Here is a 26999-nt window from a genome sequence, read left to right as displayed (position 1 = left end):
GAAAACGGACTGCTTTCAGACAAAGTGTACTGCACAGGGAAATGTTCAAAATGGTAATTGTCTCATACAGTATGTACTGTGTCAGAGTTCAATTAACAGTGGACATTTCACTGTGTGAAAGAACAATGAAGAGAAAACTTGTCTGCTCCCCTATCCCATTGACCAATCTTGGGGAAATGTTGCATTAAAAACACCTACATTACAAATGTATGCCTGGGTTACATTTTTTAGGTATTTCCTTTGGTCACAATGGACTTTATGAATTTACACAAATGTCACTACCTATGCAGAGTTATTTTTGTGATCCTACCACATCCGCACAGGATACAGGACGAGCCACTGCCAAAACTGTCTGGCTAAGCAGAGCCAGATCTTAGCATACAATGCAGATAAAGCAGTGTTAGTCAGAACCAGGCCCTTCATACTGCCTCTTGAAGGCACACTCACCGAATCATGACTTCTAAGAAAATGTCAAATGAATGAAAAGGGAATGGGGTGACTGGGAGAGGCCGTACCATTCCAGATGGTTCTCCACAAAGGCTGACATGGGGCTGATCTGCACCGTGTACGTGTCGTTGGCGGAGTACTCAAACAGGCCATAGTAAGGGTTGAAGAGCTCTTGGGAGAGCAGGAAGAAGAACTCGCGTGATGGCCCACTATAGTCCAGACTGAGGAGATACAGAGACACAGAGATCAGATAAGCAGTGATTCCAATTGTACACAAAGCCAATCACACACACATGTCACCCTGCTTATTATCTTACTGAACAAAAATAAAAGAAGGAAACTGATGATCCCCAGTTGAGATTTATGCTTAGATCAGAGCTGAGAACTTCAGTACAGTACATTACAGTGCCTTAAAAGTTGAATTTTCAGAAATTACAGCTGTACATCAAAGAATCTGGACTAAAGTCATTATAATCTCTGGTTTCAGTTATTCATTTTCAGTTTTTTTTTCACGTACTTTAAGTTGTTTTCTACTGGCATAAGAGCTGCTGAATTAAGCAGTGAATCTTCTTAACTTCCTCCTAATGAAAGTGTATACAGTAGTTTTAAAAGACCAGTAGTTGTGACAGACTGTGATGGGAGGAGCAGGACCGTACCCTTCCTCGCCCACGAAGGTCACATAGAGCTTGTTCCTCTGGAGTTCTTTGCGGGAGTAGGCCATCACCTGGTTGAAGGTCCCTTCCAACAGATGGTCTCTTCTAATGATGAGCCTGAGAAGGAAGCATTGAGACAAGGAGAGCGGTACATGGGCATGCTACGAAGGCCATAACACACACAGGAGTAGAAAACCGCCCTGATACCCAAGCTGTAGCCTGAGGAATCCTGGCCAGCTGAAATCCCCACTGGCGGGGCAGTTTTGTCACGCTGGTGAGGCCTCTCAGTCAGTCAGCTTAATAACACCGCGGAGGCTTAAACCTGTGACTACAGGGCCCAGCTTACACTCATGGTGAACGCCTTTATGGACTGTGACAATGCAAAACTGTAAATCTTAATAATAAACGTTAATATATTTCCGTAGACATTATAGACCACTATACTGACACAGCTCATCTACAGACAACACTAGTAACCATGGTGATTAGAATGAATGGGCCTGTCTCTAAAACTGTCCTGTGACATGATCTGGTGTTCACAGTAGACTGCACACCCTGCCAGCAGTTGTACATCTGCAGTGCACACACACACACACACTCACGCGGTTACACACATGCTCACACACACACACATGCTCACACACACAAACCTACTTGATTTTTCCTGGCCCCTGACCGTAGCCCTTGGCCTCCAGCTTCCTGTAAAAGTTGCGGAGCTTGGCCTCAAAGTCCCTGCGGTAGGGGGCGGGGGCCCTGGCCCTCTGTAAGCCTGCCAAGACAAGCACACGCACCCCCACACCGCTTCAGAGACCCAGAGACTGTCAGCACTTACTGAGGGCAAATTCACAACATTTCCCACACAGGGGAGAGAGAAATAGGTGTGAAATAACATGCTGTGGCACACGCCATAACATACACTCTCAGATTCATGTTGGAGTAGGCGTGGAGTCACTAAAAGATGTGGCACTATGGGAATATGAATGTAACTCACAGGGGTCTAAGATGCCCAAGCCATAGTGTAAAAATAAACAGTCTCTCCTCTCTTTTAAGGTTGCATCCATAGAAAGGAAAGAAAAAAGAAGAAATACTATTCTCCTGCTGGACCTCTATTTGTAGCCTCTCTACATTCTACATTCTAGTGACTACATCCTCATTTATATTTAACCTCAGGAATTCATGAAAAACATTTTATCAAGCTTATCCATTTGCCAAAGCAGTATCATGATGCTCTTTCTAGGACAGTGAGGGCTTGCAGAGAGTGACAGCTTGAGTCTGTGAAGGTCAACAGCAAAGGTGACCACACAATGGGGAGCCATCAGTTCAGATTAAGAGTACGGCTAGCTTAAGACTCCATCAAACCACTGGAAAGCACATTTGTTGTATCATGCACAGCCAATAGATCAGTTTAATATAGAGCTTACTAGGATATGCTTTGCTCAGGCATATCAAATGCTGGTGTTTTTCTTCATCTGGCACTAATCTGCAATTGTTCACCAAGCTTGATTGTTTTTTTTTAAAGATTTAGACTTGAACTCACATTTGATATTTAAATCAAAATGCTTTGACACTTAAACACAATTTTTAACAAGCCAAAAATATGCTGTGATATAAGTCATTACTCATTACCTCAAATAAAAGGGATGCAAAATGAACTGCCTTAAGCCAAAAATTTTGAGCGGTGCTACTCACAGTCCGAGTGATTTTTATAGCATCAGTCATGTCCTGCTAGCAAAATCAGCTTGGCGTACTCAGAAGCACTGACCTGGGGAATTCTGGGGCGAGGATCCTGGTGAGCAGCGTGGTGAGAAGTTGTATCCAGGGTGGAAGGGATGGGGTGGAACATATGACATGATCTCCTCTTCAAACAGGCTGGATATAAGACAAGGAAATCAGACTCTGGTTATGTTGGAACAGGGAGATCAAATTTGGTCATTCCCCATCTTCAGCAGTGGTCTGAAGAGTCATCTCTTCAGACTGTACCTGGACCAAGTATCACTATTCTGCAGGGCACTCAATCTAGGATCGCTCTTATCACATGTATCCCCCTATCTTGTTCCTCTAGCACTTTCATGTTACACTTGTACCTCCATCCCGCACTTATATTGCACCTGTATCATTATCTTGATGTTATAGCTCGTCGTCACGCCTCCTACTTTGACTTACCATAACTTTCTGACCTAACCTATGCTTACTGTGTGAATTGTACTCAATGTGTTCATGGCTATGGATAACTGTTGCATAATGAGTATTGTACCTTATCAAATCTGTATTTTGTAGTTCCAATGACCTTCGGTATGCACTTATTGTATGCCGCTTTGGATAAAAGCGTCTGCCAAATAAATGTAATGTGATGTAAAAGATAAAATTCCACAGCTGACTCTGACTACATGAATGTGAACAGCACAAACAGTGTGGGACAACCGTGACACCAAATTAAGTAGCCACCAAGATAAAGAGAACTATTTTTGTGAAAGGTGGTGTATGGGTAAAAGGAGGAAAGTATTCAGCCCCCCTCCCCATCTCATCACTGTAAAGCAAAAAAGTGCAGGAAGGCCCAACTTAAGACCACTGAGTAATATTCATCACGTAAGTGCATGCTCTGAGCGCCTTTGCCAAAGACATGGCTAAGAGGGACTAAGAGGTCTTTTAAATCTCTAATCAAGGAAAGTGGAGCTTAGACTACTATAACAAAAAAGTGCATGATCCTCTCAGTAACAAGAAGAGGATCAAAAGACAGAAGAGCTAAAGTACAGAATTTTTTTTGATGCTTGTAGATGCACCTTCAAATCACATTAAATTCAGTTCATTGCCAAGGACAGGCGAAGCACCAATATGGCAGAAACATAACTGAATCAGAATCACTGGGCTTGATTCTGGACTTGTTCATGAGTCACAATGAAGTCTGTGACAGCTTGTGCAGATGCACTGAATGTCAGACAGTCCTTGTAGATGGAGTAATCTATTACATTACATTACAGGCATTTAGCAAACACTCTCATCCAGAGCGAATTACACAACTTTTTACATAGCATTTAAATTGTATCCAATTATACAGCTGGATATATACTGAAGCAATGCAGGTTAATTACCTTGCTCAAGGGTACAATGGCAGTATCCTACCGAGGAATCAAACCTGTGACCTTCAGGTTACAAGACCAACTCATTACCCATTATACTACACTGCCACCCATACATAATAATCCAGCTGGCACCAGGAGAATGAATGAGTCCAGTGGACCTGAGACCACACAGGAGTTCTGGTCTCATCCTCCTTGTGCTTATAGCAACTCACAGAGGCTAACGGGCCAGTGTAAACCACATCTGTCACATTGCCCTCTTCCCAATGCCTGCTGGTTCTCTACACTGCAAAATGAGCAGGCCTCTGAAACTGACATGAAGCCTCAACTCAGTTTGCCCCAAACAGACAGCAGTAGGCTTGATGTCTCTGATGTCTATGCATATCGACACGGTTGTCTTGGCTGAGCAGTCAGACTTGGCTTGGTATTCAGAATTTCCTATTTTCATAAAATAGGTAAAAGTATTTAAAGAGTCTCAGGTTCTGCGACCTTTAAATTATGAATATATTGGAAAATCATACTGGAATAAATAAATCATCAATATACTGAAAAACATCACAATATATTGGCAAATATGCAAACTACTTCAATGATCGAATATCATTATATTTTCAAAAAGGTCCACATATATACAATATATTGTAGTATGTACTATTACTGTAAGGGACCAGGCCGAAGTGTCAGTTTAGAGAAGGCCGACAGGAAACACATGATGGCTGATGACAGGGACGTGGTGGTACCTGGAAGACCCCTACCTTAACAATATGACCAGGTCAGCATCGCACGACAGCTTCTCCACTCCGTGTGTGCCTTCCGTTCTAATGTAGTGGATCTTCTCCCTGATGACCGGGGAGCCATATCACTTTCCAAGCGGACCCTCACATCAGTCCATCTTTTAAAATACTTATCTTCTGTACTGTTCATTTTAACATACGGCAAATTGGCGTGTCATGGAATCTTAATGGCAATGCACTTCACCTGATTGGATCGACGAGCTCCCACTGCTAAAAGCACAAGAGCTGACACAGTGAGGGCCCTACTGTGGAATGCTTTTAGGATAATAAACAGGCTTTATCCTATGAGAGTCACACGCATACCTTCAGTACAGATGGCATGTTGAACTCCTACGAAGTGCTACAACACTCCTGATATTTGGTTTTAGCCAGTTCTTCATATTCCTCACTGCATGCTGTGACAACACCCAAATGCATTCCAAACCTAATAACTGCAGTGAGTAATGCATGTCCGTGTCATCCTCATGAATAACATCACATACGCCTGTGGAACAGAAGTACTTAATCTGTGTTGACTCTTAAAGACGTCTGGGCTCTGTGTTGTCCTCACCTCAGTGCGTGGTTCCTGGCGAGGCTCGGCTGGCGTTCTTGAAGCATATCGAAGATGTTTGGCTGGCGCAGGAATGCCACGATCTTATCATTGTAAGCTGCAAGACAGCCATGCAAAAAGAGCAATGAACGATTCCACTCATGAGTCCACGAGACTCACTCATTAATAAGATAATACTGTAAAATATGCTATTTGATGAGAAAGGATCATTTCCCATAATAATGCTTTGGAAAAACTAGAGTGAGAATATAAAGACTGCAGTCTTGGTGTGGCCTAATTTCTGACCTCTCTGGCATCAGAAGAACTCATGGAATGAGAGATTAAATGAGTAAGGATCACTGTCAGAAGTAAGTCCCACAGTAGTCGTCATCTTAGGGATAAAATGTATTTGAATAAGCATGAAAAGAAAATTTATTTTTCGGGGAAATAAGGGAGCTGACCTGAATTCTAAGCATGATTTAAAATGTACGTTTTTTGTGGTCAATTTCCATTCCTTTTTTAAACACTGTAAAAACACTCCCTGCTGTAGCGTAGCCCCATCCCAAAGTCATATTTCTGGATTGTGAGCATCTGCATCTACACCAAAACATATATAAGACCGCATTATGGTTTTACATATTGGTTCCATAGATACACAAATATTAAATATGTTTTAAGTCAGCCCATCAGCTGTGGGGTTGGAGGGCGGTGCCTGGTACGCTCAGAGATTTCTAATTACAGCCTGCGGCCTGTCCCGGTCTGGCGGGGAGGGCTCTCTGAGCCTGGCGGGATTCCTGAGGGCAAAGCGGCGCTTTTGAAAAACAACGCCGGCTGACTGGCTAAGCCTCCTTTGCAGGCCGGCGAGTTCAAACTCTGCCGTCGGGGCGATTACTCCCAGGATCTCCTTAAGAGCTGAACTCTTGGGTTTCACTCTGGGAGGGAGCCAGAGCCGCCCGTGCCTCGGATCCCGGAGAAGGGCTTCCGTAGTGGGTGGAGGGGTTCCGTAGTGGGTGGAGGGGTTCCGTAGTGTGTGGAGGGGTTCCGTAGTGGGTGGAGGGGTTCCGTAGTGTGTGGAGGGGTTCCGTAGTGGGTGGAGGGGTTCCGTAGTGGGTGAAGGGCTTCTGTAGTGGGTGGAGGGGTTCCGTAGTGGGTGGAGGGGTTCCGTAGTGTGTGGAGGGGTTCCGTAGTGGGTGGAGGGGTTCCGTAGTGGGTGAAGGGCTTCTGTAGTGGGTGGAGGGGCTCTGTAGTGTGTGGAGGGGTTCCGTAGTGGGTGGAGGGGTTCCGTAGTGGGTGCAGGGGTTCCGTAGTGGGTGGAGGGGTTCCGTAGTGGGTGGAGGGGTTTTGTAATGGGTGGAGGGTTTCCGTAGTGGGTGGAGGGGTTCCGTAGTGGGTGGAGGGGTTCCATAGTGGGATGGCGAGCTTACGGAATGCTCGCGGGACATTGCTAAAATACCTAAGCAGTGAGAAACACCACTGGGACAGGGATAGGGGAGCTCCTAAACGTGGCCCCATAGATGGATTTTTACTAGTGTAGTTTTCATATACACGGATATATCTTCTTTATCACAAATAGCTACAAATATATATTACATGTGTTATTACCATCAGTGAATGGATTTAAAGAGGATTGACTCTGTGCCGTTTCATTCAAGACAACACACCCAACAGCTACAGTTTAAATGCAATGTACTGTAAACTAAAAACTGACAGGAACTGGGCAAAGAATCCTTCACAAACCTAGTGGCATCGAGTCCTGGTGATACTGGCTCCGTATGGCTGCCACCAAACTGTTTCCTGGCCTTGCCAGTAAGGATGCTCCTCGACTCCGGGATACCTCTGACGCCTGCCAATCACAGAAACGCAGCAGCTCAGAAACAGGAACAGGGCATTTTGCGTTCTGTTAGATTCCAGGGCTAAATAAGCAATCTCACGCCGACACTAACAAACAACCCAAACAAACACAACATTTATATTTTATTCCGGTTTCAAGTGGCATGATTGGTGTAACTGATTTGATGACAGCTCAGATAAGAGAGAACATTATAATGCTTCCATTGAGCCCTCAATTTCAATCTCCTTGGTCTCTCGCCTCCTTCTTCCTAATGTATACTTTGAGAGCCTTATTAAAGGCCCAGTCTTACAGTCCGAGCACACATACCGTAGCTAAGAATAACGAGGAACACATTCACCAGTACACGCACCCACACCACAGATTTAAACAACTGGAAGGTGTGAGAGGATCCAAACGACTGCCTGGCCATGATTTACCAAACAGCAGCTGTGCTGTAAGTGACAGCGGCTAGCACAGCGCCACCTGCAGCACGGGGAGACGCACCACTTGCCCTCTCACCTCTCCAGCGCTGTAGCTGCGCAGTCGCTGCAGGTGCTGGCGGTGGGTCAGGTGGTTGGGCAGGCGGCCATTCTGCAGAGGGATCCGGGGGTCGATGAAGGTCGTTGCCCGGCTGTTGTGGTCCACAAAGAACGACTGCCGGAAACGTCAGGCGCAGAAGTTTTTTTGCGGGTACAGCAATTCAGAAAGCACTAAAAATAACCTGGGTTGGGTTACATTTCCTTGACTTATTTTACAGACCATGCCTGACCTTCCTTTTGTTTTCTCACTGATTGGTGCTGATTCATTAAAAAATACACAACTTGAATGCGACTTTGAGGATGTAGGGGTGTCATTACAGTCGAGAGTGCTTGTGTGCGTAAGAATAGGGTTCTCTACCTTCCCCTGTTGGTCCGTTTTGATCTCCCAACCTCTGGGAAGCTCCAGCTGTGTATCGGCGAACTTGTTGAGGAACGTGACCAGGTCCCTGTTGTGTTGGTAGCGCTCAAAGTTGCGTGCGTCCCTGCGTATTTTCAGGATCATGTGCTTTAGACAGGTACTGTTGGTGAACATCCGGTATGCGCCCTGGAACAGAGACAAGGCAGTAAGAAGGAGCCCATTAAAGATAATGTCCCATATTTGAGAACTCTACACCTTATCCTATCCCCCAATAGAAAACTGAGTATGACATTAATTTTTCAAAGCATGATGACTGATATAAATATAATAAATACAATCCCCAATAGGCCAGGCAGTTCAGTTAGAGAACTCAAATTCATATATTTATGGTCTTGCATAATGCACATAATGCATTTGAACAGACTTCTGCAAATCTCTCTGCCCTGTCAAAACAGATAGTGATCTCATAAGCCCGGACTATAACACAGCTTGAAATAAGAATCTATATTTAAAAAGCAAATCTATCAGCATGATCCACTGCACCACAGTTCACAAACTGTCATGCTCAGCTTTATGATGTCACCAGAGGGAGCCGGAGTCATGAAGCAGAGACACAGGGAGTGTGAATGGGCGGACAGGCGTGAATGCAGCAAAGTCATTTCTCAAAACAGCTCCTGAGGCTGCTGATCTGAGCTCTTCAAGCCACGGTGCTGCTGGGGGCAAAACTTGAAATGGTGAGACACTTTAGTCCCCTTTACAAAAAATCCGAAAATGTGAACAAGGCCTAGGGCAGTTCCCCAGGCTCCGTGTTTCACCATCCACCCTAGGGCTGAACAGACACCGCCAGTATCAAGGACACGGCGAGCTGTCAGGAAAGCGCAGCTGTGCTGTGCTGGTCACTCACATAGTTAGCATGGAGCACGGTGAAGAACTCGGGGTGGGTGATGAACTTGACCGCAGGGCACTGTAGCAGTAAGGTGATTTTCTGACTGTTGACTGGCGACGAGGGAGCCTCCCTTCTCAACTCTACACTCCACCAGGACAGAGGAAGTCAAAAGACACAAAGCATCACCATTGGACCCTAATGAGCATTTCACCCCCCTCATCTAAAGACAGAAAAATAAAACTGGCTACCTTTCTTCATTTCAGGAATGCTATCCTTCTCAAATACTAAATACAGGACATTCACTCCAATCATTGAGCAGCCCAGTGACATGTCATGTCTTGTTTGTCAAGTTGCTCAGTCGCGCACACACACGCGGCTAAGAGGCAATGGTGGGGCCGGCCTTGTACCGTTGGCCTGTGGCGGTGAGTCCATCTCTGTGTCAGTGCTACCCGTCCGCTCGTTCCTTCGCACACTCTCGTCCTCGGTGGCCATTGTCCTCTGGATGTTCTGGTACCTGGGCAGAAAGTTCAGAACTTTGATTCATCTTTCATGAACAGTCTATAATATTTTTTATACCAAGCCAGGTGGCCCTACTTGAATTCATTCACTATACCTGCCGGCCCACTGAACATGATTCCTCTATTTTATTGCTCTGAGACACTTATTACACGCTATTTTTTTTATTCATTTAATTTTATCACAAACTGAATTCTTAAGTGAACTCCTGCATACGGTATATTTAGGATATAGATAGTACGACAAATATCTTCTACAAATATTAACAGTACCCTACATTTTCCTACATTACTTATATAACCTCATTTATTTTTTATGTGTCTGTCACAACACAAAGAAAACAAATTGTTATTTTGATTTGATTTGACTGAGTGACTGGACAGTCATTTCATGTAAAAAAAATTGAAGATCATCATAAATTTTTCCAGCCAGATGTAATTTCAGCTGGCGCAGTGCTATATTAGTGCTGGCATTCAGAGCTCCCATTTCCCATTATGGCCATAACTTTCTCTATTTCCATTGTAAATGATCACATTCAAACCCCGCAATTCGTTTATGAGGATTGTGTGGATGATGTGGCACAGAATATTGAAAAGAAGATGCCAGTTTGCTTTAGTGTGTAAAGGGATTACACCCCCCCTCCCCCACAATCAGGAATGAAAGTACACTATATGACCAAAAGTATCTGGACACTTTTTTTCTTGGTTTGAGCTTGGCCCCTTAGATCCAGAGAAGGTAAATCTTAAAGCTACAGCATTGCATATTAGAGGATTCTATGCTTCCCCAACAATTTATGGTAGGACCTTTCCTGTTTCAGCACGGCAAAACCCCTGGGCACACAACGAAGTCCATACAGAAATGGTTTTATCAGGAATGGTGTGGAAGAACCTGACTGGCCTCCACAGAGCCCTGACCCCTAAACCCCATACAACACCTTTGGGATCAGTTGGAAAGCCAACTGCGAGCCAGGTCTAATCACCCAATCAGTGCCTGACCTCACTAATGCTCTTCTGGCTGAATGGAAGCAAATCCCTGCAGCAATGCTCCAATATTTACTATAAAGCCTTCCCAGAAGAGTGGAGGTTGTTATAATAGTAAAGGGTGGACCAACTCCATATTAATGTCCATAATTTTGGATGAGATGTCAGATGTCAGGTGTCCATATACTTTTGGCCATATAACGTATATCTTTTTTACTTATGTGACTAATTACTGTTTGACATAAATATATCAAAATGTTACAGATTTTAAAAGTAAAAATTATATAAAAATATGTAACATGCATTCTTTACAAGGTAATGAATGTGATAAAATGATTTATCACATAATAGTTTAATGATAATAGTTTCAATGGTTATTGTTACCTTTGATATAGCTTGTCTAGTGACTGTTGCATCACATTAAGCTTAGTATAGTCTACAAAGTTTTTAATAGCAGTTCAACTAAATTGTATGCTTCATACTTGATGGTATCCAAAACAAAATTAAGCGCAACTCCAGCTAAGTGACATTTACAAATATCTTTAGAGAATTTAATCTGCCCAAGTCGTAGAGGTTTTCGTTAGAATAGACTCATTTCAGAAATTTAAAAGGGGGCTTTCTTTTAAGTGCAAGAAAGAAATAAGCATTACCAGTGCTACATTGTAATGTGATTCCCCTGTTTAACATACAAAGCTAAAAAGTGGAATTTAACAGGAAATCCATTTAATGCTCTCTAAGTCCTGAATCTCATTTCTTCAGGGTTAATTTTGTTGTAAAATGGCTCCCCAGTGTTACACAATTAGGTCTCGGCTGAAAAAATAAGCTCATGCCAAGAATGTATGCGCGCGGAATCCGGGGTTAAGAAAATATGCTAACTCAGTGCTAACCCACTGGAAGAGCAGTCAAAACAGAGGGTGTCAAGTCACTCAGGACCACACCTGTTAGCCACTTCCAACCGACAGAGAGAGCGGTATTTACGCAGCCGTGGGGATGGGGTGCGTTGCTGTTAGAGACATGCTTTGCGGTGCTTTATGTGCAGTTTGGACCGTGGTGTGGGGGTCACTGGGGGATTTCAGCGAGGTAATGGTCAGAGGCAGACAGCACTTTGCAGAACAAAGTGATAGGTGCTGTGCTACTGCCAGTGCCTAGTGGAGGACACGGCCTTGCGTTTTCAGTCAAAATTGCATGTGTTTATCAGAAGCGAAGCCCTTTCATAGTGGACTGTCAGGTCATTCCACAAAGAAGTGATTGCTGTGCCACTGTACTGCACGTGCTTCCCTGCTCTCCTGGAGCCTAATCTTTTGCTATATAGAAAGCAGAATACTGAAATCAGTAGCGTGTTATTTTTACATCCAACATCAAAGCTCCAGGCAACTGATAATGGTGAGGGCAGATTTCTGTCATTCCCTGAAATGAACAAAATCCAACAAAGACTCAGCTGGCTTGTGAGCTGGGGGTGGGGGTGGGGGGGGTCAAGATAGGGCCAACGAGCAACAAGTGACAGTTGTATCACTGGGGAAATAAACCTGAGGCAAACCTTCCCTCTCATCAGGGAACACATCAGGGATAGCAAAGGTGTTCTATGGCTGCATTTTGTAGTGCACCCTCTAGATGGCAGTGCATCAAAACATTTTGACATGTCATAGTGCACGTTACGGCACAGAACACCACTTCCTTCCAGATGGCATACATTTGAAAAATTAGCATAAATTACCATACAAAGATGAAAAAAAGGAATACATAATCTTACCGTAGCATAAGCACTGCCTTTGAACAGATATATTTAGAACAGCATTCACTCATCTCCTGATTTCACCCAAAAGTTGAGTGTAGTCTCCTCTCCATCGTCCAACAGTCTGTACTGTCCTCTAACTCATCCGGACTACCCTGTCTCGCATTCTGTCCTCTGTAGTCCCTCAGTCTGTCCTCTGTGGTCCCTCAGCCTGTCCTCTGTGGTCTCCGCGCCCCCCACCCCCATCTTGCTCACCTCCTGTTGAGCTGCTCCATCTGCTGCAGGGAGCCCGAGCGCTGGATGCCGTTGCACATGGCCGCCGTGGTGGGGCGCTGCCAGGTGGTGGTGCGGTTGATGTGGTCCACGTAGAACACGCGGCCGTGGCTATCGATCCGCGCCTCCCAGTCTGAGCACGGGGGAGAAGGGGGGGGTACAGAAAGGCACGGGGCTCAGGAGGGGGCTAGTCCTGCTGTCGGATGGACCTCCCCGGGGAGCCAAGGAGGAAGGGGGGGGGGGAGGGCAAGAAACGGGCAGGGCCTGCCAGCGTGACACACAATGGCGATGGCAGCCCACGGTGCAGGATGGGCACATGGGCCCATATGGGCACACAGTCACAGCAGGGTGAATGGAACAGTCGGTGTGCCCTGCCAACACCAGTCTTCTGCTAGGGAATACCACTCCTTTCATAAGCTGTGAAGCGCTACTGAGTCTATTAAGTGTCCACTTAAACACATGGAAAACCCTTCAACTTCTTCAACAGAACAGTGCATTCTGGGACACGTGGAGACGCAAAAGCCCTTGAGGGGATTGATGAAGAACTGTGTCTCTGCTCACAATCCTAGAACCCCTCATGTTACTGTCAATTATAATTTATAAAATATGCAAGTGAATATTACAATTTGGATTACAGAATTATAGATCTGTTGGACAGTTTCTCATTTTTTTTGCGCTGCAACTTTTCCCTGGCCAGCTCTGCACTAATAATCACCGGCATATCACGACAAAATTACGTCCTTATGAATATTCAGGTGGTATTTTCAACAAAATTCAAGAGGCTCTCCGTGTGAATGAAGTGACACACAACAGTCGTTTCGTGATGAATATTCATAAGCTCAGCGCCGCATTGTCAGATGGCAGAGTGTGAGAAAGGCCAATGACACGGCTGCTCCCTCATCCACGCTTGACGCTGTTTGGGAGTGAATTGTACATACACTGCGCTGTCTGCGATGACACAGGTCCTCTCCACACCATGCAGAGCCAAAGCAGCACACAAAGCACCTTACAATTCACTGTTTAGGCATTTAGCTGACACCTTCCGCCAAAATGACTTGCAGAAGGTTCAATCGCCATATCGAAAAAAAAAAACCAAGAGCTTGAGATATATGGGGCTTCCTTGCACATGAAGGCAATGTGTCTGAGACCTTTTTATTTTTTTATTCATTCATAGTTCGTAATTCATAATTGAGAAAAAATTGGCAGCCCTAGCTAAGTGGTTGCAGCACACCTGTAAGGAAGAAGGGGCACATGCACAGTTCATAAGCGTCTCGCTAGCTGTAAGGAAGGACTCGAAGTGCACATTGCTTATGGAGAAAACAACCTTCAAGCATTCATTCAAGGTGATTCTGTTTCTATATTACTCTAATGACACACTTATTACCATTCTACCTTTCCTGGTTGGCTCACATTTAGGGGGCTTTATAAACTGAAAGGCAGTCATTCATTCATGTGCTGGATCTTCTTATTAATTAGTGAGCCCAGACTGCAATTTAGTTTAATTCTGTTCCGGGGAAAACAACCCTTGTTTCTAGAGGGCTAGAGTCCAGCACATACAGCTCTTTTAAATGGCTGACAAGTACCAAACTGTGTGTGTGAGGGGCAGGGGGGACCATTTTTTTTTGTGATTACTTGACTGAAATGCTTGAATAAAAATGGGAATTTCTAGATTTGGGCCCTTGCTAGTACAGGATTAAGCACTGCTGCTCTGTTCTATCAAATACTGTATTTAAATAGAAACTACACAAAACAACATGCGCATACAAAATCTGCAGTCACTGCAGCTCGTCTGCGTGCGCATACAGCCACATACAGCTGTCAAATATACTCCTGTTGGAATAGCAATGAGTCCATACAGTAACTGCAACTGGTCTGCGTGCACAAAAAACATACCGCCAGATACAGCTGTCAATATATTTCTGTTTGAATAGCAATGAGTCAAATCAACCAGGGAAATAGATTAGCATGTTAGCCTTATTAGAGCCAGCAGAGCCACACTAGGCATTCAGAGAACATCGCTGTATTTTAAAAAGTGCGGGTTGGGTTTCATCTGGGGACGTTGAGTGGCACAATGCTGAGAAAACAATTTACTGCCAAGCCTCAATTTTCCAACTGTACTTTAAGCATCGTGACGGTCCTGAAAGTCAAAGAAATGAAACTCACGTAGAATCCCAAAGGCACAAGCATAATCGCTGAGGTGGTACTCATAGTAAGCTCTCTGCCACATTGACTAAACACATTGACCGTGTGTCTATGACTCCATCCATAGGAGTCAGATGTCCATAAGAATGTTTCTTTTTACCTTCGCAATATAATTGTTGAAATAACAACTGAAGGTGTAAACCTACGCAGCACAGAACGCACAGGCCATTATTCCGCATAACCCCCTGAAAGAGAAAACGCACTAGCTCACGTGCAAATATAACAAAGGATTATGTATGCAGTAAATCCCTGTCTGTGTATCGGTAGATGAACATGGCAGAACAAATCCTCTCTACGCTTTTTTTCTAACAGCTGGAAGTGCTGTATTTCCTTGCAGCGGTGGTGCATTGGCCATAAGATCTTCACCAGGAACTCCCTGCTGAGCTGAATTTGAGAGTCTATATTTAGCCCTTTGACTGGGTGCCCATTTCATTGTAAAAAGCCACCACTCAGCAGGACTATTGTGGATATGACATTGCACCAAGGCACAATACCACTACAAGTCAGCATGCAGAAAAGCAAGAGTCTTTTGTCCTCATTAACAATAGCCTTGGACTAAAAATATGCTGTGAATCAAAACAAAACTCCTTCAAGGCGCTAGCAATCGCAAGATTTTAGTGTTTTTAGACATTTATATGAAAACCTACATATTTTGTATTTGTCTGTGCGGTTTTACACTGGATCCTTATAAAAGAAAGACATACAATGTTTCTCCAGCTTCTCAAGCTGTATTGCAATGGGGGGAGGGGGGCAGCTGGTTTGACAGACGGGTCTCGAACAGTCGCGATTCTCTAAGTTGGGGACCTGGATAGCTGAGGAGCAGCGGGCGATTGCCTACTCTGGCTTTGTACCATCATTTCTGAGTCCATTTGTTATAAATTTAGAGCACAATTTGTATTCTGCCTCTCAACCGCTTGTCACCATGGAAACTGAGAGCCCAGGTCCCAGATGTTAAAGATTAGCCTAAGTCTAACTCGCTATCTGACACATAACTCCAGAGCATAAGGCTAAACACTGCGAATGGTGCGCTGCACATCAGAGCAACCTTTTAGCATTACAGCTTCCATTAACAAGAACAGAGGAAGCTAATGCCAGCACTCAGGACACAGCAATATGATAAAATCTAAGCAGTGGAAGTGATAGAAACAACATACTGATACGTCTGCTCATTCCTTCAGCCTTATATTCTAGGCAAAGGAAAAATGACAGTACAATGTCATATTTGCTGGGGTATCATAAAAAATTCAATACCAGGAAAAGAAAAAAATCATAGGGATTAGCACAGAGGCTGTTTTTATGATGCATATGAATATATTGTAATATTGTTCATGGATGCCTGCTACTGCCATGTTCTGAATGGGACCAAATCAACCCCCATTCTAACTTCAGAGTTGAATACAAAAAACGTATGGCTACTCAAGACACAAGACGTGAAACACACCGAATCGGAGATTCCATCAAGACTCACTGATCCGTCCAGTGACATCTGAAAAGGTTCGACTGCTCACACCTCAGAACTAATGGAATCCAATGGCTGGATGAATGCAATGAAAGAAAACAGCTCTGAAGGGATGAAAATGAAAATTGAAATATTTCATGTGTGCACGGTCCCTGGAGGAGTACCTCACAAACATGGTCATGTGAGGACTGGTGGCGTGGGGGTGACAATGACACCGGATAGCTTACTTGGCGGCAACGGTTCGTCAATAGTTGGATAATGGTGGGGATCAGGTCGCAAAGCAGGAAGTTGGTTGACTGGAGGATGACTGCATGGCAAGGGACACTCGCCTACAGAGACGAAAAAAAGAGAATGAGCCCAGAAGCCAAGAAAAAAAGTGGAATAACTGAAAATAAAAGTGACTTTTATGTGAAGAAGAAGAAAAAAATGGAAATAATAAAAGGAGCTAACAAGGCGACTCGTGTTATGCTCCCCCTTGTGAGACCTGTCTCGGAGAGCTGCGAGGCTCATCTTTTCCCCTTGTGTGCAGTCAACAGCTCGTAGGTGAGGAGAGATAAATCAGCGACGGAGAGAAAAAAAGTGTTTACCGCTGCAGAATAGACGCTGGATGACTGAAATTTAATAACGGCGTTCTATTTCGGGAAATCTCCCGGCTAGGCGAGGCTGGGAGTAAATCTACTCTTATTATTGCGAGGAGAGACGTTGTGGGGATTTACATCAGCCCCCCCCCCCCCAAGCCGCCGCTAATTGTGTCGGCTGTGCGCGCGCGCGGGGGGGGGGGGGGGCATAAACAAGCCGCCGAGCTCACAGCTCCTCCCGATTCGCCGCACAGGTTGAGGGAGGGGGGGCGGGGGGCGGGGGGGGGGGGGGCGGAGGGAGCATTTAAGGAGCCGAGCGCCTTGTTAAATGTCAGCTGAACCGCACCTCTCTCTCTCCCGGCGGTGAAACCCCCCGACGGGCGCTCTGCCGCGCTCGGATCGGCGCCGGGCGGTTCCACTCGGCTGGGTTTACGGCGAGGGCGCGGCTTCGCGGGACTCGCCGCGTCGCGCTCGGAGAGCTCGCCGGTCCGCCCGACAGCCCATTTATCAGCCGCTGTAACCCCGTAAACGGTTTTACACCTACTCGCTATATTTATCCTACGGGAGAGGAACGGGGATGTGTACATGAAAATGACTAATACCGCCTTAGCCTGCCGAACCACGGGCAAGGCCCCATTTTATGTGGGTTTTTAATATCACCTGCTCCCTGGACCCTGTCAGAACAATGATAGGCCAGTTACCTTGGTGAAATTAGTTAAGACTTAAATGTCATTCAAATTCAAATTAGGCTGAAGTAACTGACGCAGATGGAAATCAATGGACAAAAATAAAAAACGAATCTTTCAGCAATTCGCTGACTGAAGCAGAAAGGAAGGCCTGTTAAAATGCTCTGTGACCTACATTGCAGAGTATCAACATGGATAGAGACAGGAATCACATGTTCTGCGTCCAGCTGAAAGAAACAAAGGCTCTCGGCATTTCATACAAACACCGTCTCGACTCCAGTCACCACGAGGGAGAAACTTTTTCATTGGTCGTGCGGTTGTTCAACAGTCACAAGACCAAGGCAAATCTGCTCGACTGCGAACAAGCAGTACATGTTTAAAAATAAAAAAAATAAATAAAAAATTTGAAAAGCTCTCAGTCTAACTGACGAGGTTCTCCAGCCTTCCCCTCAGAACCCACACGACCGTTTTACCATTGAATCGCGCCGGGCGAGGCTTTCCTTCTACACTGGCTTCGGGGCGCTTTCTCCCGGGCCACTTTGTTTGACACAATGAGGGGCAGAGTTCACCGGACAAAGGGACAGGCCGTCTAACGAAGAGGGGCGGAGTCGGCCCTCACAATGCTCGCCGTTGGCCGGGGCCTGCACACACAGCGCCGTTTGTTGGGCCGCAGTGACCTCGTTCGTACGGGTGACCCGATGCACCTCCGCTGCCCGCTTTCTTCCGAGCGCCGCTCTGGCCGCGATCTAGGAGCCCGGAGACGCACGTCATCCAAGGCCGGATATGTGAATGGACATCAAAGCTGCCGTTTAAATTGGGGAAGTTGAAAAGCGCAGGAGTTCCCCGCACTGCCAGCGCGGCATTTAAAAAGGGGGGGAAAAAAATTTAATTAGGGTGGTTTGTATTCTTTGTTCGGGTTCGTTAAACAAGGTCAAAGGATTTCAAGGAATTAATTAGCGCGCGGTGACAGATATCAACCACAAATCTGTGGGGAGAGAAACAAGCCCCCGATTCCTTTGGCTAATTGGTTGCCAAACCCATCACAGCTGTAGCTCTCTGGTCTTGGTAGCTCTTCGGTAATGATGCTGACCTACTTTCAGTCAGTCCTTTCAGTGGTCCTTTTTAAAAAATAGATAAATCAAATAATTGATCACTTACAGCTCATTTATGTCTGTGTGCTAAGGCTACCGTATTAATGCGCAAAAATGACATTTTTATGATAACTGCAAGGGAAGTACACTAAATAAAATCTAGGGAAAAAATGGTTTAAAAAGGTGAATTGAAGGGAGCCAATATTCAAGGTCGAGCAGCCTGAGAGTGTGAGAAGAGAGAGAGAAAGAGTGAAAGAGAATGAGAGAAGAGCACAACTGTGTCTGTATTTCATGGCAGCGACGTGCGTAAGAGCGCTTCACCTGTAGCTCTGCTGCTGGGCCCGGCCACAGGCGACTCCTCAGAGTTGCTCGGGGGGCTCCCCTCCAGCGGCCCCGGCTCCCCCGGCCACTGGGCCGTCCCGTCGCCCGGGTCCCGGGCCTCGGGGCTCTGGACGGAGTCGGGCGCCGACTCGAAGGCGCTGTTCTCCTCCTCCTCCTCCTCGTCCTGCGAGGAGAAGACGGTGCTCTCCGACAGGCGGGCGCTGTCCACCGAGGAGAAGCGGGTGTGGCTGCAGAAGCGGTTGCGGCCCTCGTAGCCCGAGTTGCTGTAGCAGGAGGTGCTATAGCAGGAGGTGCTGTAGCAGGAGGTGCTGTAGCAGGAGGCGTCGCACAGGTCGCACTCGCTCTCCCCGCCCGGCGGCCTCCCTCCCCCGGCCTCGCTCTCGCTGTCGGGCCGCGGCCGCTCGCCCTCCAGCAGCTGGTTGAGGTCGGAGAGGCGCTCGATGGACAGGCTGCGGGGCAGGGCCCGCCGGCAGCAGGGGCCCGGCTCGTCCGACGCCAGGGTCTGGGAGGCGGCCTCGGAGGCGCTGTCCTCCGCCCCCCCCTCCTCCCCTTCCTCCTTGCCCTCCGGGGGCTTGACGGTGGGCTCCTCGGTGTCGAGGTCGAGGTCGGGGTCGGGGTCGGGGTCGGGGTCCTGGCTGAGCTGGGCGGAGGGCAGGCTGTGGAGGAGGTGGTGGATGCGGATGTAGTGGGTCCGGGGGGTCTCCGGCTCCCCGCAGGCCGAGGCGATCACTGTCTCCAGCTCGGACACGGGCAGGGAGCAGGGCCGGTTCTTGCGCTTCAGGGCGCTCCTCATCCGCAGGGAGCAGCACTCCTCGTCCTCCGTCTCCTCCTCCTCCTCCTCCTCTTCTGGCTCCTCCGGCACCTCCTGTTCCTGTGCCGAGGCTGGCTCTTCCGCCCCGCCTTCCCTGCTGTCCGCTTGAGCCGCCTCCGTGAGGGATTCAGCAGGAGCCTCTGCCCCCTCCACCTCCCCCTCCGCCTCCGCCTCCCCCTCACCCTCCACCTCTACCTCCACCTCCCCATCAGCTACGATCTCATTCGCCTCGCCCTCCTCCTGTTCAGCTGGATTCTGCTCCTCAGTCTGCAGATGGGGCAGTGCCTCACCCTCCTGGTCCTCTGTCCCCGGCTCCTCTGGCTCCTCTGTGACTCCTCCCTCCCTCTCCTCCTCCTCCTCCTCCTCCGCTGTCTCAGCGGGGCCCGGCTCCTCCTCGCAGGGCGCCGTCGGGGGGGAAGCGTCCGGAGGGCCGGAGGCCTCCGCGTCGGCCGCGGTCTCGTCGGAGGGTAGCTCCGGGGCCTCGGGCCCCACGCTCAGGGCGTCGTCAGCGGGGGGATCGGGTGCGGGGCCCACACCCTGGGCCTCCACCTGCTCGTCGGGGGCCACAGCGCAGTCGGGCTCCGTGCTGAGGGACACCTCCTCATCGTCTGCCGGCAAAACAGTAATTAAAACGACGACTCCACTTCCTGCTCACGCCGCTGTGGCCACTCAACCCTGAACGTCTGAGACAGCACAGAAACTTTATCCAGTTGCGTTCACACTGAGCAAAGTGACCCACTTGTTTAGCACTTTATTTAGCTTTCATTTGTGTGGAAAAAAAATAATTCATATAATGTTTGTTCACCTGGTGTGAATGCACAATTTTCTCTCTTTTAGTATTTCTTTCAGCTTCTGAGGAAAAACCTTTGTATTGCCTCTAAAGGATTACGTTGATATATTTAACTAATAAATACTATGTAGGTCAATTATCCATTAAAAGGAACCACTTCTGTCCCCTCTGTTTAGTTATTTATTGTGAAAATCAGGTTATATAAGTGCAGTGTGGTCACGATTCCAGACTCTGAGTCTGAGACCAAAGTGCCCTGAATGAAAGTAAAGAGGATAAATAAACGGGCAGAAACCTGGATGAATGGAGGAGGTTATCTCAAATCTGAACTGCAGCTGGCCACTGACATGGTCGGTCGGCAGTCTGCGGCCCAGCGTGTAGCTCACCACCCGATCCCTGCCGAGAGAGAGGGAGAGAGAGGGAGGGAGAGAGAGAAAGTGTGTGTGTGTGTGAGAGAGATAACTGTGAGTGTGTCTGTTTTTGACATGACAGAGACATACACAAGAGAGCGAATATGAAAGCGATTGATTCATTTAATGTCTACATATAACTTGTAAGATATTTTTACATATAGATCATTCTTTATCTGCTTCATTGACCGAAATTTTGAATTTCATGCAACAGTGCTGCAGAGTTAAATTAAGGTAACCACCACAACCAGAGTGTGAGCTTTTACCCTAGTACTGTAACTCACACAAAGATGAGCAAATCTAAAATGAAATAAGTTTTTGACACTTTGTAGAAGTAATGTAGACAACAAGAAATGCTGCATGATTCCGGAGGACAAGGCTGTTCACACGGCTGAGGTCTCTATGTGTTTTTAGCACTGCCATATTGCACATTATACATTATACATTATACATATATCAGTAGCCTGAACAGAATAAGAAAGGGCAATAAAAAGTACAATCTGTGCAGACTATTTAGAAATGCTTCATTATGTATTCAAGTCAACAAAGAATGTTATGCAACGGCATAAATAAATGATTGTAAGCTGAGTGGAAGGCTCGTTTCCCCCCTTTACCCAGCTCTGCCTGCCTGTGCCCTGCCCTGGCCTGCCCTGGCCTGCCCTGGCCTGGCCGACCTGGGTGACCCACCCGATGGCGTGCTTCTCCAGCAGCCTCTGCACAGGCATGGACAGCTTGCCCAGGAAGCGCTTGATGATGGGCCTGCTCTTCGCAAACTTGTCCTTCACCTCGATCTCCAGGACGTCCGTGGGCAGGGACACAAAGTTGAAGCACTGGAAGAGATACACACTGCATTGGGCCAGGGCATTTGTGGACTTTTTGACTGGGTCTTATCATCAGGATACACAGTCTGAAATTACTCAGTCTGTGTGAGCAAGGTAACCAGCAAAACAACAAGTGCATGCAGGCAGAGCAGTAACACCTGCCCTGTGTCCTTGGCCACCCTTCCCATTCATATTTCTCACAAAGGTTGGAAAGCTAGTGCACACCCACCTCTCAGCGCTCACTGTAGCTGTCCATGGTGCTGAGGGTGCCTAGACTGCAGGCAGTGCTGTCCAATGTCCTTAAACTCTTTCAAAGATGCCAAAAAATATTCCAAAATGAAAGAGTGAATGTGACCCTTTCTCTTAATGGAACATGGTGTAAATACCTTCTGAATGAATATTAAAAGTAGAATGTCATGGAGTTTCCAAAAAGAGAACATTTAATGTGATTAATTGAATAAACACATTAAAACACAATGTAATACTATAATACTGCCTTGTTGAGCTTGCGTCTTTAAAAAGAACGCTCTTAATGTGATGTACGGTGTTAGTGCGGTCTGCTTTCGGTTGTGTTGCGGCCACACAGCGGTGGGGCACAACTGAACGCGAGTCGTCATCTTCCATTTACTGCCCTTGTAAATTTTGTCTCTTCCCATCCTGTGAAAATTGTGCTGTGGAAAATGTAATTTGCACCCAGCAGCTGCCTCTTTGTGCCCGGCAGCTTTGTCATCTCCAAAAGTCAGCTTTAATTGAAAATTACAGCTTTCTCTCCGTTTAAACGTGGGAAGCGCACAAGCTAATCTTTGAGTACAATATCCGCTTTCTCCAGCAGTTCTGTTAACTTTTTAACTTCTGTATGAAATGTGAACCTTGTTCTCTCTGGATGGATATATATGACTTATTGTAGTGGCACTAGAAATAGAGAGAAATGATTTTAAGTACTAATGTGAATATGAATTTAAGGGCAGGCAGAATTCCTCAGAAGGCAGTCATAATATGATGCTTCTTGCACACACCACATGCAAATCATTTTGGAAATGTGGCGAGTGTGCACATGTGTGTTTATATGTACATACATAGCCATGTTTCTCCCAGTGAATTTCTGAACTGGTTACTGGGACTTTTTACCTTTGGAATGTACAGTGCCCTTCAATAATATCAAAAATAAGCACTGTTTTGTGGCCAGTTAACCATTTATATGTACATATGTAAATATTATACACAAGACAAAGAAAGAACAGTTCAGAGAACTTCAGGCATCCCGTCAGTCCTGCAACGGCAGCACTGAGCACAAACAGGGAAACGGCCGTCGCTCGCTCTCTCCCTGCATGCACCTGGATAACAGGGACGCGTGACAGGAGCGTGGACACCCCTACGCGGCCACGGCTTCGCTCGCACCAGCGGTTCGTAAACGGCTTGGACTCACGTGACACTCCAGACGTGGCTAAGTCAGCGGTAAATACGGCTTCCATTTTCACCGTCGCTTCTATTTTAGGGGGCTCTTCGTGGAGCCCATCTCTCAGCCGGCGAAATTGAAAATGAATCCCATTTTGCTGTAAACGAGGCCTCTGAGTAGGCCGGCAATCACGCGCAGATTGAATAATGCGCTCATTACGCTTCCATTTCCTGCGGTGCGAAATGGGAACCGCGATGCACTCACTTTTTGTTGTTGCTGCCTCGATTATGAACAAAATACACACGGACTGTGCCAAGCAAATGGCGGGCTTGTCCTTTGTGGCACTTCTCCACATGGTTACAGTTCCTTGTGAAAACTGAAACACTTTCCGACTTTGTTGTAGACTAACGTTTTGCTGTCAAACTTACGTTACGAAACAATGTCCTTGCATAAGGTGCAAGTTTATACATTTTTTCTAAATCTCATCATGCTGTATCCCAATACTCTAAAAGGGGAGTGGCCTGAGCTCATCGTTTTCATGTTGTTATTGTGAGATCAACCCAAAGCACATTGGAGCAGGTTGTTTTTTTTACCATGTTTTGGGGAATTAGCCTGGAAGCTAACTAAACAGACCCCTTTGCTCGTTTGCAATGGTTAGATAGGACTGGGTTACATTGAGAAAGGTACAGTCAAAGTCCCAAAATCCAGCCATTAATAATATGCCATGTCATAAATTGTCCGCTTATGACTGATTGCTGTAATTAAAGAGCCCATAGAACCCGCGGGGTCAAATAGCAGCATGGCCTCAGCATGGCCTCAGCGTGGCCTCAGCGTGGCCTCAGCGTGGCGCTAAGTGTGTTCAGCATCAGCGTGTGAACTGTGGCACTAGGAGGCCAGCCAACACACAGCTGTGGGGTTAAGGCTGTGGTCACCATTAAGGGCCACACAGTAAGTAGGCTTAAAGGACACTGACTGAGACCTGCTAAATGGGGCATTTGGCTTTTTAAGTTGTGGATATCCAGCGTGCGGGCGACAGGAAACGGACAGTCTTGTCTGCCAGCTTGACAGCAAAGTGCCAGCATACTGCATGTGTACGCTCCCATTGCCTGGTTTGAAAATGCTGCTTGTTCACAGACACGGTGCAACCTGTGTCTGACAAAGAGACACTTGACACACAGGGCTGACCAAAGAGCAGCAGGGTGTTGCTGTAAAAAGTGTTTTGAGTGCGAAAGATTGGTCCCCCTGAGGAAGAGGTCATGCCCTGATAGGCTGAGCCCCAGGCCCATCTGTTTTTATTTATGCACCATGCCCTTGTGCAACAGAGGTGGGGCGCACAGGGAACGTCCCTCTTCCTGAGCCTGAAGCGTAGGCGGACCCAGCATTCCCTCATTCCGCCCATCCGCAGCAACAGAAGACCAAGGACAGGCGTAGGAGGGACATCATTTTAAAATGCTCGCCAATCAGTATTCCACCTGGCGCTTCGTCCGCGCGGACTGTATCCTGAGAAAACTTTAAGATAAAGGGGTGCTGGCAATGCAAATGGCTCACCCTGGCTCACGGATGCATTTGTAATAGAAACACACAGCTCACCTCCGGCGGATGCTTTGTGCATTTGAAAATGTATTCTCAGAGAGATAGTGTATGTAATCCCCTTTCCTATGTTTATATTTCAGTTTGATATGACAATTCTAACCCTGTCAATACTATCAGACTCTCAGTTGGAGTACACATTCCGCATCCACTTCTTCGAGCCCTGCAGAGAAAATTACTGAGCAGCTCAGGCTGTGATAGAAATACAACCTAAGACTGATTCCTGATACATTTTAGCCCTCCAACTTGCGGACCCCTGAGCTGACAGAGTTTCTGAGCTGCTGAAATTCAGGGGTTTGATTATATGAAAGTATCAGGCAGGAAGTGAGCCCATTGTCCTCAGACTCACTTTCCTCTGTGGAAAAATGTCCGCACAAACAGAGGGAGGGCTCATTTACCACACGCTGGCCCCTCCATTCTCACTAATCCGCTGATGAATATTTCATAGGAGCACCAGCTAAGGGAAGGTTACCACTGACAGTGCATGAATTGCAGGATTGTTGCTCACAGTTGGGTCATTTCTGTAACGTCTGCAGACACACAGTGAAGAGTTGAAAAGTAAACAGGGTAAGCCCATTTGAGATAAATGATAAAATGATCAAGAATCATAATTCCCATCCGAAATAAAGAGAGCTACAGCTACATTAACTGAGTGATCCGGGTTTACTGGCTAGACAGCAAATGCCTTTCACAAATAGCATCACATATTCACATACTGTACCCCAGAAAACAGAGGTAAAGGTTGGCAATCAGAGTTGCCATTCACTAACAGGGCAGAGGGCTATGGGGGTGAGAGAGGGTGAGCCACAGAGCACCACCCAGCCTATCAGGAGATCCAGGATGGGAGACATTTTACAAATACTGTAGGTTCAAGAGTGAGCAGGAATCGCTCCCTTTGCCACACGCGTGTTAGTGCAGCCCAGGGCATTTTCTGCCTCCAGCTCTCTGGTCACACACACAGCAAGACAAAGATGAGCTCTGTACAAACCATTCGCTGGAGATTTCTCTCCATAAACAGAGGATGTATTTGTTATATTTATGCAAATGCTATAATCATATTTTGAATTAATTTGCCCACTCCTGGAAATAGCCTGGTAAATACCAAAGAAGCATATTCAAAGACACAAACTAAAAAATGCAAAATACAATTCTCTGTTAGAATAGGAAACATAGTCAAAACATACAGGTATTTACAGAACTTTACAAATATTATTTACAGATCTGTCCAATGACGAAACAAGATGAAAATGAGTCATTGAGCCACTGTGGAACTATTTTATGAAGAATCTTTCATCCTGAGCTCTTTCTGAACTTCTGAACAGTATTTATGCGGATATTCATGATAATGTATAATTTTGTTAATATTGTAAAATATGACAATGATGATGTTGAAAAAACAGGAAGAAAGCACATGTCAACTTCAATCAAATCGCATTTCATGTGAAGTCTACATAAAAGCCTGAAGTGCTGCAGAGAGATGTATAGCTCACACCTCTCGCTGCTGTGGTAAATAGATGATGAATCCATGATGCAATATGCGGGTTCTGCTTTAGGAGTCTGAGGGAGTGTGTGTAGTGTGTGCCTAATCCTGGGCTGCTCCTGGGCTCCCAGGCCCTCGCCCCGAGCGCTGAAACTCCTCTGCAGGATGAAGGACGCGGCTGTCCTGAATAACAAATAGAGGAGCTGGGGGGGGGGGGGGGGGGGGGGGAGAGACCAGCCTGAGGCTCGCTGCGCCCTGAGGGGAGGGCCCCGTTCTCTAGCGGAGGTCCTAGCTCCGCGTCACAGTGGCACTCTCCATCCCCCCCCCACCCCACCCCCCGCCCTGGCACATCACTGTGCATTTAACCCCCGAGGGGGACGCATCGCTGTGGCGACGGCGCAGGCCGCGCCAGGGCTGTGCCACCGCTGTGCCACTGCTGCATCTTGAACCCTGCCACACGGAGACAGGGGTGAGGCCACACCCCTCAGCCCTCTCTGTTGTGTCACCCTCAAACCCTAGAGGAACTCCCTGTGGGAGAAGAAGCAGACTTCCTGCTCCTTATGACAGCCCCTCTTGCCTAAGCAAGTAACCAACCCCGCGGAGATGTCATCACCGTGGAGACAGTGCAGAGTTTTATGCCTTCCACTGCTGCCTCTCTCATCGCACCAACATTAACCCTGAAAGCACCATTGCCATGGAGACAGAGCTTCAGCTTTAGTACATATTCATTT

The 26999-nt window shown here is 46.8% G+C and overlaps 1 protein-coding gene across 4 annotated transcripts in view; it reads right to left on the bottom strand.

Annotated features, from left to right (window-relative positions):
- Window positions 1-26999, bottom strand: part of LOC118226451 (E3 ubiquitin-protein ligase HECW1) — a 76222-nt gene that overhangs the window by 11098 nt on the left and 38125 nt on the right. For all 4 annotated transcript variants that reach the window (XM_035416067.1, XM_035416066.1, XM_035416065.1 and 1 more), the window contains 16 exons: window positions 21669-21811; window positions 20867-20967; window positions 18953-20392; window positions 16504-16605; window positions 12598-12748; window positions 9522-9628; window positions 9133-9254; window positions 8229-8414; window positions 7851-7985; window positions 7238-7343; window positions 5522-5618; window positions 4933-5016; window positions 2863-2969; window positions 1755-1869; window positions 1104-1217; window positions 516-668 (listed from right to left, as the gene is read on the bottom strand). In XM_035416067.1, the coding sequence (XP_035271958.1) occupies window positions 516-668; window positions 1104-1217; window positions 1755-1869; window positions 2863-2969; window positions 4933-5016; window positions 5522-5618; window positions 7238-7343; window positions 7851-7985; window positions 8229-8414; window positions 9133-9254; window positions 9522-9628; window positions 12598-12748; window positions 16504-16605; window positions 18953-20392; window positions 20867-20967; window positions 21669-21811 (3263 nt within the window). The remainder of the gene's footprint in view (window positions 1-515; window positions 669-1103; window positions 1218-1754; window positions 1870-2862; window positions 2970-4932; window positions 5017-5521; window positions 5619-7237; window positions 7344-7850; window positions 7986-8228; window positions 8415-9132; window positions 9255-9521; window positions 9629-12597; window positions 12749-16503; window positions 16606-18952; window positions 20393-20866; window positions 20968-21668; window positions 21812-26999) is intronic.

This window comes from Anguilla anguilla, chromosome 4, assembly GCF_013347855.1.
Source record: "Anguilla anguilla isolate fAngAng1 chromosome 4, fAngAng1.pri, whole genome shotgun sequence".
Taxonomy (NCBI): Eukaryota; Metazoa; Chordata; class Actinopteri; order Anguilliformes; family Anguillidae; genus Anguilla; species Anguilla anguilla.
This window is presented reverse-complemented; position numbering and strand designations above follow the sequence as displayed.